This window comes from Oncorhynchus mykiss, chromosome 28 (assembly GCF_013265735.2).
Source record: "Oncorhynchus mykiss isolate Arlee chromosome 28, USDA_OmykA_1.1, whole genome shotgun sequence".
NCBI lineage: Eukaryota > Metazoa > Chordata > Actinopteri > Salmoniformes > Salmonidae > Oncorhynchus > Oncorhynchus mykiss.
In genome coordinates, this window is record NC_048592.1 from 2,186,348 (window position 1) to 2,198,508 (window position 12,161).

A 12,161-nucleotide genomic window follows, 5' to 3' on the forward strand; every position below is an offset into this window, starting at 1 on the left:
CCAGGTGAAGTTACCTAATACTCTGTGCGTGCATGACAGCAGACAGAATTATCTGCCGCAGCCTGGAGTTGAGTTGGATTCTTCCAGTAGGAGTCAGGGGATGGTGTGTGTGTGTGTGTGTGTGTGTGTGTGTGTGTGTGTGTGTGTGTGTGTGTGTGTGTGTGTGTGTGTGTGTGTGTGTGCGTGTGCGTGTGTAAAGAAAGACTAGCAGAATGAATCCTTGCATGTTTATACATGTGAGCAGCTCACAGCGCGGTGTCTGTCTGAAAACCCACGTCTGTCAGTGTCTGGCAGACAGGTCTCTCTAAGTACTCCTGCTGGCTCACTAGAACTGACACAAAGGCCTGTGACAGTGGAAACACTGTGTTTTACATACTGCTGCTTTTATGGTCTAGTCTTGCATGATTATACAGTAATAGCAATGTCACATTAGAACAGATTTCGGATTTTGCATTATAATTATTTTGCTTTGCAAGCACTGGGAAAATGTTTATGTAATGAAAAGCATAATAAGTGAAATACTTAATAATAATGATAAATGATTAAAGCATCTCTCTTTTACTTTGAGGAGGAGGAGAAGGCTGACACCAGTTCAGAGAGCGTGTCGGCGGTAGAGGAGCAGAACGACTCGGACTCAGCCCCTCCACAGAAGAAGATGCGTCGGCTGGAGAGTGGCATGTATGCCTGTGACCTATGTGACAAGATCTTCCAGAAGAGCAGCTCCCTGCTCAGGCATAAATACGAACACACAGGTAAATCATATGCCCGGCGGTTGCGGGTCCATTGGGTCAGGGGCCAGATAGCATCTCAGAGTAGGAGTGTGGATTTAGGATCAGCTTTGCCTTTTAGATCACAATGAATAAGATTATACAGACAGGTGGGAACCTGATCTTAGATCAGCACTCCTACTCTGATAATTCTTGACTTTTTAATGAGTGCTGCCGGGCCTATGCCATTCCTTCTCGTCTGTGCTATGAGACATTACTTCACTTCTTCCATGATATGAAGCATTGACAGGCATTTAAAACACCAAGGTCTTTATCTGTCACTTTCATATAGTAAACCAATGGTTCTTCCCTGAAGATGGTATTTTAGCCAGTTTCAAACAGCTGAAAATACAATATTTTTGGTTATGGAAAATATATTTCACAGCGGTTTAGATGGTACAGATTCTACCCAATAAATGCTTGTTTTGTCACATTAACTGAAATTAGGCAAACTATTTGAATTTTTGCATACCAGGAAATGGAGGAGCTATTTTTCTGCATAGTGCATCTTTAAACCACCTAATGTCCTCCTAAAACACACATGAATTATTTCCTATGAGATGCATGCGTAACTACTGGCTCCAGCACTTTGATTCGATTTGGATTTGCCAAAAAGGCTCTGTGTGCATCCCAAATGGCACCCATGTAGTGCAAATGTATTGCACTACTTTTGACCAGGACCCATAGGAGAATAGGGTGCCATTTGGGACACAAAGTCTGTTTACAATTAGCCATGCTCCATTCTATTCTGAGAGGGCAGGTGGGTATTGGTCTGGTCCAGCCATGACTGCACTACTCTCAGACCACACATAGCCAATGGCATTGTGAAGACTGGGTCTGCTTCCCAAATGGCCACATATCCCCTATACAGTGAACAACTTTTGACCTGGGTCCATATAGGAAATAGGGTGCCATTTGGGAAGCAATCCTGGCCTGGCGTAGGACAGGCAGGCAGTGTCCAAATCACTTCAGAAAAGGGGGTGTTTAACGGCCCCGTTGGATGGGCCCAGTTGAACCCTTTATAGTGCACTACTTTTTACCAGGGCCCCTAGGGGACCGGTCAAGCAGAATATTTGAAAATTTCAGCATTTGGCAGCTAGCTTGATCTCATTTCACCCTAAGATGTTTGTTTATTTTACTGAAAAATATTCCTGTGCAACAGACCTGCTGGAATCCGTTTGGGGGAATATTCTGAAGTGTTTTATGCTGAACATAAATATAAACGCAACATGTAAAGTGTTGGTCCCATGTTTCATGAGCTGAAATAAAATATCCCAGAAATCTTCCATATGCACAAAAAGTGTATTTCTCTCCAATTTTGTGCACAAATTTGTTTACATCCCTCTTAGTGAGCCATCCACCTGACAGGTGTGGCATATCAAGACGCTGATTAAACGGAATGATCATTACACAGGTGCACCTTGTGCTTCGGACAATGAAAGGCCACTCTAAAATGTACAGTTTTGTCACACAACACAATGCTACAGATGTCTCAAGTTTTGAGGGAGCGTGCAATTGACATGCTGACTGCAGGAATGTCTACCAGAGCTGTTGACAGAGAATTCTCTACCATAAGCCACCTCCAAATTTGGTAGTACGTCCAACCGGCCTCACAACCACAGACAACGTGTAACCACTCCAGACCAGGACTTCCACATCCGGCTTCTTCACCGGCGGGATGGTCTGAGACTAGCCACCCGGATAGCTGTTGAAACTGAGGAGTATTTCTGTCTCTAGTAGAGCCCTTTTGTGTTGAAAAACTCATTCTGATTGGCTGGGCCTGGCTCCCCAGTGGGTAGGCCTATGCCCTCCCAACCCCACTCATGGCTGCACCACTGCCCAGTCAATCCATAGATTAGGGCCTAATGAATTTATTGAAATTGACTGGTTTTCTTATATGAACTGTAACTCAGTAAAATCATTGAAATTGTTGCATGTTGCATTTATATTTTTGTTCAGTATACTTAATTGTGAGGGTTTGTGTTATGATACTGTTTCCATGACAAATGCTGTTGGTTTCACAGGTAGTAAGTCTAAAGGCAGGTCAGTGTAATGTAGACAGTGACAGACATGATGTAATGGTAAAAGCAAGGCACACACACACACACACACACACACACACACACACACAGAGCAAATCAAGAGTAATGGGTTGCGGATTGAAAAAAACTTTTTTACAGGGTTAAGCAGACACCTGTGGTGTGTTTAATGGAGAAGTTGGTTGAGTTTGAAACTCTGTTTCTCTCTCCAACTTTTCCAACCCATACTCAGTATGTGGCTGTGTGTCTTTCAGAGGGTTTTAAATCAAGTTTCTGTTAAACATCCATGTACATTGGACACTAAAGTAATCTACTCTTCTCTCTTCTTCTCTTCTGTTTTCAGGAAAACGTCCACACGAGTGTGGCATCTGCAACAAAGCCTTCAAACACAAGCACCACTTGATAGAGCACACGCGTCTGCACTCCGGAGAGAAGCCCTACCGGTGTGACAAGTGTGGCAAGTGTTTCTCCCACTCGGGCTCCTACTCCCAGCACATGAACCACCGATACTCATACTGCAAGAAGGAGCCCCAAGGAGATCATCAGGTGGGGCGTCGGCTCAGGATGACCCCCGAAATGAGCCCCCAAGCAGAGGAGCAGCAGTTAGATAGCCGGCCCACCTCCCCTCCCTCCCAACTGGACTCAGATGAGAGGGAGAGTGAGGAGGAGCTGGAGGAAGAGGAAGGAGAGGAGGAAGGCATGGAAGCCATGAGCATGGACGACATACGGGTGGTGCAGGTGGGCGAGGATGATGAAGAGAGTGAGATCTACGAGGTGGAGGACTTTGAAGGGGAGAGGCAAGAGGAGGAGGAAGAAGGGAGCAGAGAGGAGGAGGCACAGCAGGAAGAGGAGGAGGGACAGCAGGAAGAGGAGGAGGCACAGCAGGAAGAGGAGGAGGAAGAAGGGAGCAGAGAGGAGGAGGCACAGCAGGAAGAGGAGGAGGGACAGCAGGAAAATAAGGAGGAAGGGAGGAGAGAGGAGGAGGAAGAAGGGAGTAGAGAGGAGGAGGCACACCAGAAGGAGGGGGAGGAAGAGGAATGGAGGAGAGAGGAAGAGAGCAGAGAGGAGTCTGTACAGCAGGAGAAAGATGTGTATGAGGAAGAGGAGGAGGAGGAGATGGAGGTACAGGTGATGGGAGATGGGGAGGCGGAGGAAGGAGAGGCAGAGAAGGAAACTGTGGTAACAGAGAAGGAGACTGTGGTAACAGAGAAGGAGACTGTGGTAACAGAGAAGGAAACTGTGATAACAGAGAAGGAAACTGTGGTAACAGAGAAGGAAACTGTGGTAACAGAGAAGGCTAAGGAAACAGATAACAAAGAACCACATGTGGACAAAGAGAACATTACAGAAACATTAGAAAATGGACAGAAAGAAACAGAGGAAAACAAGATGAACAGTGAATGAAAAATACATTTTGTGTTGAAAATGTCATATAGCAGGAAAGGAAAATATTGTCTTGTTGTCAAAAGAAGAAACAAAACAAACATGGCTGCCATGTTGATGCTGTGTTGTCGGTCCACTACTGTGTTCAAACCCAGGTGTGCCTGAACTAGACAAAAAAAGAAGTGACTTTTATTTGTGGAAAAAAATCAGTGTTACTTAGACCTTGTTTATAGAAGTATTATACATTTGAAAAGAAGGAAGAAAAGAAACACCCATGGACTGAGAGTGTGACATCCGATCCCAGGTCATTTCTGTTTGTCAGTGCTATTACTAATTTTGCAGCTCATGTTTTAACCTTTTAACCTGTACAGTTGAAGAAAGATTTCTATACCTTTTTATTGCCAAATGATGGTGTTTGCTAAAATCAGTATTTTATTGAGTTGTAAAAAAACAAAACATCTGCACTACAGTATTCCTGGTTTACCTATGGATAAAACATGCCTCATGATGTGTTGTTCACCCTTTAGTATGATTATGTACACACTAGCTATAGATCTTCTTTATGTTAGCTAACCTTAGCATAGCATTTTGTTTTAAGTTGGATTGTTAGCCTTAAGAAGAAAAGAGGATTCTGGGGTATGGGTGGGAAGGGGTTAGCCTGAGTGCTGAGTCTGTCTGTTCTATCATGTTAACTCCTTGTCACTCATTGTCTTGCCATGTTTGGCTTGTCAAGGACAGCAATGGAATTGGCAAGAGCACAAACAGATCTGTGACCAGGCTAGGGAGAGTGAGAGGGTGAGAGGGTGGGGATGATGATGTGGCATCTGATGCCATAACCAAACTGTCCTATCAGGGAAGGTGTCACAACCTCAAATCCAGCATTCTTACCATGCTCCTCCTTGGTCGCGCCCCAATAATCTCTCCTTCCTGAAGTGTGCACTTGTTTACTACTCCCCACAAATTGAAAAGCATTGGATTGGTGTAGGCATGGGCTAAACTACAAGAAGTTTCCACAATATTTTGTATACTAGTCATTTCCTTTCAAATCCATGAAGGGAAGAGAACAAGTGCGCACGTTTGGAGAAAGGTTTGATTATTGGGACACCCCTTGTTTTCGGTTAGGTTAGTTGTTAATCAATGATCATCAGTGTTATAGGGTCATATGAAGCAGGAGGGGGGCAGTTCTGCATTGTACCCCACCCCAATGCCTCCAGCCTTATGCAAGACCAGTCCTGTGTGCTGTAAGTGCCATTGAACAGTGTTATTTTTACTTCACGGATGTAGCCAGTACATCTTTCAATCTGCGCAAGGCCCATATTGAATAATGTTTGTTTACTTGCTTGGACACATTTTTTGTTAAATAGTGCTTCATCCCAAATGGCACCATATTCCCTATTGGTGCACTATAGGACTCTGGTCCAAAGTACTATACTATGTAGGGGAAAAGTGGCCATTTGGGACGTGGACAATAGCACGAATAAGGAATATTTCATGTGACAAAGTGACAAAGAGAATAAGATGGATGGGAAAGGTTTTTTACTGTGTTTAAGGGGATTTTCCTGTGTTGGAGCGTCAGCCATTATTAGTTGAGTGCACTTGTTTTAAAAAATGGTGGCAAACTAACCCTCACTTCAGGTAACAAATGTTAGTGAATATGGTCCCTGTGTTTTATGACGTGTTTCAGTTGATTTTACCTAACAGTGTTACTTCATTATTTTTCAGTTTGGCTTTAGTATTTTTCATGTGTGCATTTGGCAGTATTAGAACCCTTGTCACTGAGGAAAGTGTACCTATTTAGTTTTTAGAGGACTTTTTATATTTATGTGTCTTATTTTTATATTTCTTTATGGTTATTTATTACACACATTGTAGTGTACAATACTGTAGTTTGAATTGATACAATAATAATATATTTTAGTATGAAAAATGATTTGAAGGTCAATGAATCCAGAGCGGTCTGAAGTACAGCTCTAGGAGTCATGAAGTTTGTTTTCAAAAAAGCAACCTGAAGTATTACGTCAACATGATGTCTGTTTAAGCTGTAAAAAAAAAAAAGAACAAGAAAAGACACAAATGAAGAGAGAAGTGTTCCATGTGCATCCATCATCAGACGAGTTGGTTAGACTGACCTTGTCCTTAATTTGATAAGAAGCTACTGAAAACTAACTGTGTGACTAAATGCATGAGTCCTCGCTGTTGTTATGAAGATATACGTAACTCCCTTTTTTTGTCAACATACTCTTTTTCTTTCAGTTTTGTGCCAATTTGTTACATTGTTGTTATATGTCAGAGGCTACACTTTGTTTTATACATTTCCTGTTTAATCTGTCTGTTTTTATAGTTGTTTTTTTATGACCCCCCACCATCACAATAAAATACAAGAAAGCATTTCTGTGATTGGGTGATCTTTATTTTTCTGTAACAATGTTTAATTCATCTGTAATATATCATATACTTGCTCTTTAGTTCTTAGTGGGAGTCAGGAGACAATGGTTGATGTCGTGATTGATGCGTGTCGTTAGTAGGGGCCCCACAACCATAGTTTACATTAGGTATGGGGTTATTCTCTGCTTATGCATCCTGATTTCCACGCCACATAAATACATTTATATCATCCAACAAATGTAAACAACATTCTTTATGGAGGAATGGTCTAAGATCCCTCCCAATGTTTTTTTTTTTCAATCTCATAAAACATTTTAGGAAAAGGCACAGTGCCTTGCAATGTGAAGTATTGAAAGATATTGAAAACAATACTTTTGACCATCTTTGAGAAAAAATGATTACTTGTTAAACAAAATCTCTCTAAGCAATTAGTATAACATATTTTTTTAAATGATCACAATATACAATTGAAGTCGGAAGTTTACATACCTTAGCCAAAATATTTAAACTCAGTTTTTCACAATTCCTGATATTTAATCCTAGTAAAAATTCCCTGTTTTAGGACAGTTAGGATCACCACTTTATTTTAAGAATGTGAAATGTCAGAATAATAGTAGAGAGAATGATTTATTTCAGCTTTTATTTCTTTCATCACATTCCCAGTGGATCAGAAGTTTACATACACGCAATTAGTATTTGGTAGCATTTCCTTTAAATAGTTTAACTTGGGTCAAACGTTTTGAATAGCCTTCCACAAGCTTCCCACAATAAGTTGGGTGAATATTGGCCCATTTCTCCTGCCAGAGCTGGTGTAACTGAGTCAGGTTTGTAGGCCTCCTTGCTTGCACACGCTTTTTCAGTTCTGCCCACACATTTTCTATGGGATTGAGGTAAGGGCTTTGTGATGTCCACTCCAACACCTTGACTTTGTTGTCCTTAAGCCCTTTTGCCACAACTTTGGAAGTATGCTTGGGGTCATTGTCCATTTGGAAGACCCATTTGCGACCAAGCTTAAACTTCCTGACTGATGTCTTGAGATGTTGCTTCAATATATCCACATAATTTTCCTCCTGATAATGCCATCTATTTTGTGAAGTGCACCAGTACCTCCTGCACTTCACGGTTGGGATAGTGTTCTTCGGCTTGCAAGCCTCCCCTTTTTCCTCAAAACATAACGATGGTCATTATGACCAAACAGTTATATATTTTTTTCATCAGACCAGGACATTTCTCCAAAAAGTACAACCTTTGACCCCATGTGCAGTTGCAAACGGTAGGCTTTTTTATGGCGGTTTTGGAGCAGTGGCTTCTTCCTTGCTGAGCGGTCTTTCAGGTTATGTTGATATAGGACTCGTTTTACTGTGGATATAGATACTTTTGTACCTGTTTCCTCCAGCATCTTCACAAGGTCCTTTGCTGTTTTTCTGGGACTGATTTGCACTTTTAACACCAAAGTTGTGGCAAAACTGATGTCTTGAGATGTTGCTTCAATATATCCATGTAATTTTCCGTTCTTCCTCATCTTGCCATCGATTATGTCGATATAGGACTCGTTTTACTGTGGAGATAGATACTTTTGTACCTGTTTCCTCCAGCATCTTCACAGGGTCCTTTTCTGTTGTTCTGGGATTAATTTGCACTTTTCGCACCAATGTACATTAATCTCCAGGAGACAGAACGAGTCTCCTTCCTGAGCGGTATGACGGCTGCGTGGTCCCATGGTGTTTATACTTGCGTACTATTGTTTGTACAGATGAACGTGGTGCCTTCAGGCGTTTGGAAATTGCTCCCAAGGATGAACCAGACTTGTGGAGGTCTACAATATTTTTCTGAAGTCTGCTGATTTCTTTTGATTTTCCCATGATCTCAAGCAAATTTGCACTGAGTTTGAAGCTAGGTCTTGAAATACATCCACCGGTACACCTCCAATTGACTCAAATGATGTCAATTAGCCTATCAGAAGCCATGACATCCTTTTCTGGAATGTTCCAAGCTGTTTAAAGGCACAGTCAACATGGTGTATGTAAACTTCTGACCCACTGGTATTATGATACAGTGAATTACAAGTGAAATAATCTGTCTGTGAACAATTGTTGTTAAAATGACTTGTTTCATGCACAAAGTAGATGTCCTAACCGACTTGCCAAATCTATAGTTTGTTAACAAGAAATTTGTGGAGTGGTTGAAAAACAAGTTTTAATGACTCCAACCTAAGTGTGTGTAAACTTCCGACTGTTCAGGTTTTTTTTATATGGAGTTTTTAGTTCACAACCTGCATGTGCATTCTTGTTTAAGAATGAACAACAAATGGCTTGCTTGTACTTATGATCACCAAGGTAGTGGCCATGTTGTTAATTCCTCCAATGGAGTGTCACTGCTACTGGAGGTGGAAGATGTGGTCTACATGCGTCTCAGGGCTGGGAATCAGATAAATGATCATGGAAATCGCCACAGCACTTTTAGTGGTCACCTGATCTTCACCAGAGGATAATTGAAGGACTTTTTGACACAGTTTGAAACAGTTAATACGTATTTCATCTTAAAACAAATGGATTGATTTCTGACAATATGGATGAAAAGAACATCATAATCTGTATGGCCTATAAGCAATAAACAAGGAATTAACTGAAACATTATTATTCATTGATTTTGAGTGTGTGTATGTATGTGTGCTTAGTGCTTTATAACTAATACTGTCATACCTGTACATGCCCCTATTTTTCTCTCTCTCTCTCTCTCTCTCTCTCTCTCTCTCTCTCTACTAACATGCCAGATGGCCCTGGTAGCATGTTTGTTACAGTAGATTGACTCCTAATGCCTGGGGGGAGTTCTGTAGACCCTCTCCCAGCCTCTGTGAACACCTCACTTCCTCTTGTTTCTGGGCCTGTATTCATAAAGAATCTCAGAGTAGTAGTGCTTATCTAGAATCCGTTTAGCTTTTAAGATCATAATGAATAATATTTTATGTCAACGGATGGGTTCCCGGATCCTAGATCAGCACTCCTACTCTGGGATGCTTTAGGACTACGTGCCACAGTCATTATCAATACAAGATGTCTTAAGAATAGCCTGGTCCCAGATCGGTTTGTGCTATCATTCCAACTCCTTGTCATGCCAATCATGACGTGTTTGGCACGACAAGGAGAGGAAAGGAGTCGAATGAAGTAATGGTAATCCACAGGAGAGCCTGAGGGAAGCACAGGCAGGAGGGTAAGCAGAACAACTTCTGCTGCTGAGAAGGACTACACCCTTAGAAAAAAGGGTTCCAAAAGGGTTCTTCGGCTGTCCCCATAATGATAACTCCTCTTGGTTCCAGGTAGAACTCTGTGTATAAAGGGTTCTCCAGTGGGGAAAGCCAAAGAACCCTTTAAGGTTCTAGATAGCACCTGTTTTTATTTTAGTGACAGAAGGGTAACCCTGACAGTGAAGTGAAGGAACACTTCTTATCACCAGAGATGCTCATGAAGAGATTCCACTCTGCCCTCTGCTGCACAGATGAAGACATTTCAGCTGATGTGTTATTTGCTGTCTGATGTCATTAATTGAACCAATAACCTAGTCAATGTTTTCCTAATAAAAAAAATGCTGCATAACCATTCGACCATCTTTGATAATGCATGGAGTGAAATGCTGACAAATGGCACCCTATTCACCATAGAGTTCTGGTCAAAAGTTGTGTAATATAGGAAATATTATAAGGTACCATTTGGGCCATGGAAGTGGAGAGTGACAAAGGTAAGGAGAACAATACTCCTAAATACACATTAAACAACATTTCAAGACTAGAAAAATTAAGTGTTAAGATTGGTTTAATCACCTTTGTGATTGAGTGAGCTCTTGCCAGGTGGGAGCTATAATGTGTCCGAAATGGCACCCTATTTCCTACATAGTGCACTAATCTTGACCAGAGCCCTATGGGCCATGGTCAAAAGTAGTGCACTACATAGGGAAAAGGTTTGGACACACCTACTCATTCAATGGTTTTTCTTTATTTTTTCTCTATTTTCTACACTGTAGAATATTAGTGAAGACATCACAACTATGAAATAACACATATGGAATGATGTAGTAACCAAAAAAGTGTGAAACAAATCAAAATATATTTGAGATTCTTCAAAGTAGCCACCGCCTTGAAGACAGCTTTTTTTCTCCACAATTTCATGGTATCCAATTGATAGTAGTTACTGTCTTGTCTCATTGCTACAACTTCTGTACGGGCTCGGGAGAGACAAAGGTCGAGAGCCATGCGTCCTCCGAAACACAACCTAACCAAGCCGCACTGCTTCTTAACACAGCGCGCATCCAACCCGGAAGCCAGCCGCACCAATGTGTCGGAGGAAACACCGTACACCTAGCGACCTGGTCAGCGTGCACTGTGCCCGGCCAGCCACAGGGGTCACTAGTGCACGATGAGACAAGGATATCCATACCGGCCAGGCCCTCCCTAACCCGGGTGACGCTAGGGCAATTGTGCGTCGCCCCATGGACCTCCCGCTCGCGGCCGGGCTCGAACCCAGAGTCTCTGGTGGCACAGCTAGCACTGCGATGCAGTGCCTTAGACCACTGTGCCACCCGGGAGGCACCCAGCTTTGCACACTCTTGGCATTCTCTCAACAAACTTCACCTGGAATGCTTTTCCAACAGGTGTTCCCATCCTTGTTGGCTGCTTTTCCTTCACTCTGCGGTCCAACTCATCGCAAACCATCTCAATTGTGTAGACCAGGTCATCTGATGCAGCACTCCATCACTGTCCTTCTTGGTCAAATAGTCCTTACACAGCCCGGAGGTGTGTTGTGTCATTGTCCTGTTGGAAAACAAAAGACAGTCCCACTAAGCGCAAACCAGATGAGATGGCGTATCGCCGCAGAATGCTGGGGTAGCCATGCTGTTTAAGTGTGCCTTGAATTCTAAAGAAATCACTGACAGTGTCACCAGCAAAGCACCCCAACACCATCACTCCTCCTCCATGCTTCATGGTGGGAACCACACATGCGGATATCATCCGTTCACCTACTCTGTATCTCACAAAGACACGGTGGTTGGAACTGAAAATCTCAAATTTGAACTCATCAGACCAAAGGACAGATTTCAACCGGTCTAACGTCTATTGCTTGTGTTTCTTGGTCCAAGCAAGTCTCTTATTATTATTGGTGTCCTTTAATAGTGGTTTCTTGCAGCAATTCGACCATGAAGGCCTGATTCACACAGTCTCCTCTGAACAGTTGAGGTCACTGGTGCACCTCAGCCACGCTCAAGATCCTAAACCATATCATAACCCCCATCGATAAAAGACAGTACTGTGCAGCCGTCTTCATCGACCTGGACAAGGCTTTCCACTCTGTCAAAAGCCGAATTCTTATCGGCAGACTCAACAGCCTTGGTTTCTCTAGTGACTGCCTCGCCTGGTTCACTAACTACTTCTCAGATAGAGTTAAGTGTGTCAAATTGGAGGGCCTGTTGTCCGGACCTCTGGCAGTCCCTATGGGTGTCGACTCTTTTCTCTGTATATATCAATGATGTCACTCTTGCTGCTGGTGATTCTTTGATCCACCTCTACGCAGACGACACCATTCTGTATACATCTGGC

At 42.5% G+C, this 12,161-nt stretch overlaps 1 protein-coding gene across 1 annotated transcript in view; it reads left to right on the forward strand.

Moving 5' to 3' along the window:
- Positions 1-4,210, forward strand: part of LOC110509192 (zinc finger E-box-binding homeobox 1) — a 96,482-nt gene extending 92,272 nt beyond the window's left edge. The window contains exons 8-10 of the mRNA XM_036967070.1: positions 569-752; positions 3,150-3,704; positions 3,909-4,210. Of these exons, the coding sequence (XP_036822965.1) occupies positions 569-752; positions 3,150-3,704; positions 3,909-4,210 (1,041 nt within the window). The remainder of the gene's footprint in view (positions 1-568; positions 753-3,149; positions 3,705-3,908) is intronic.
- The last annotated feature ends 7,951 nt before the right edge of the window (positions 4,211-12,161 follow it).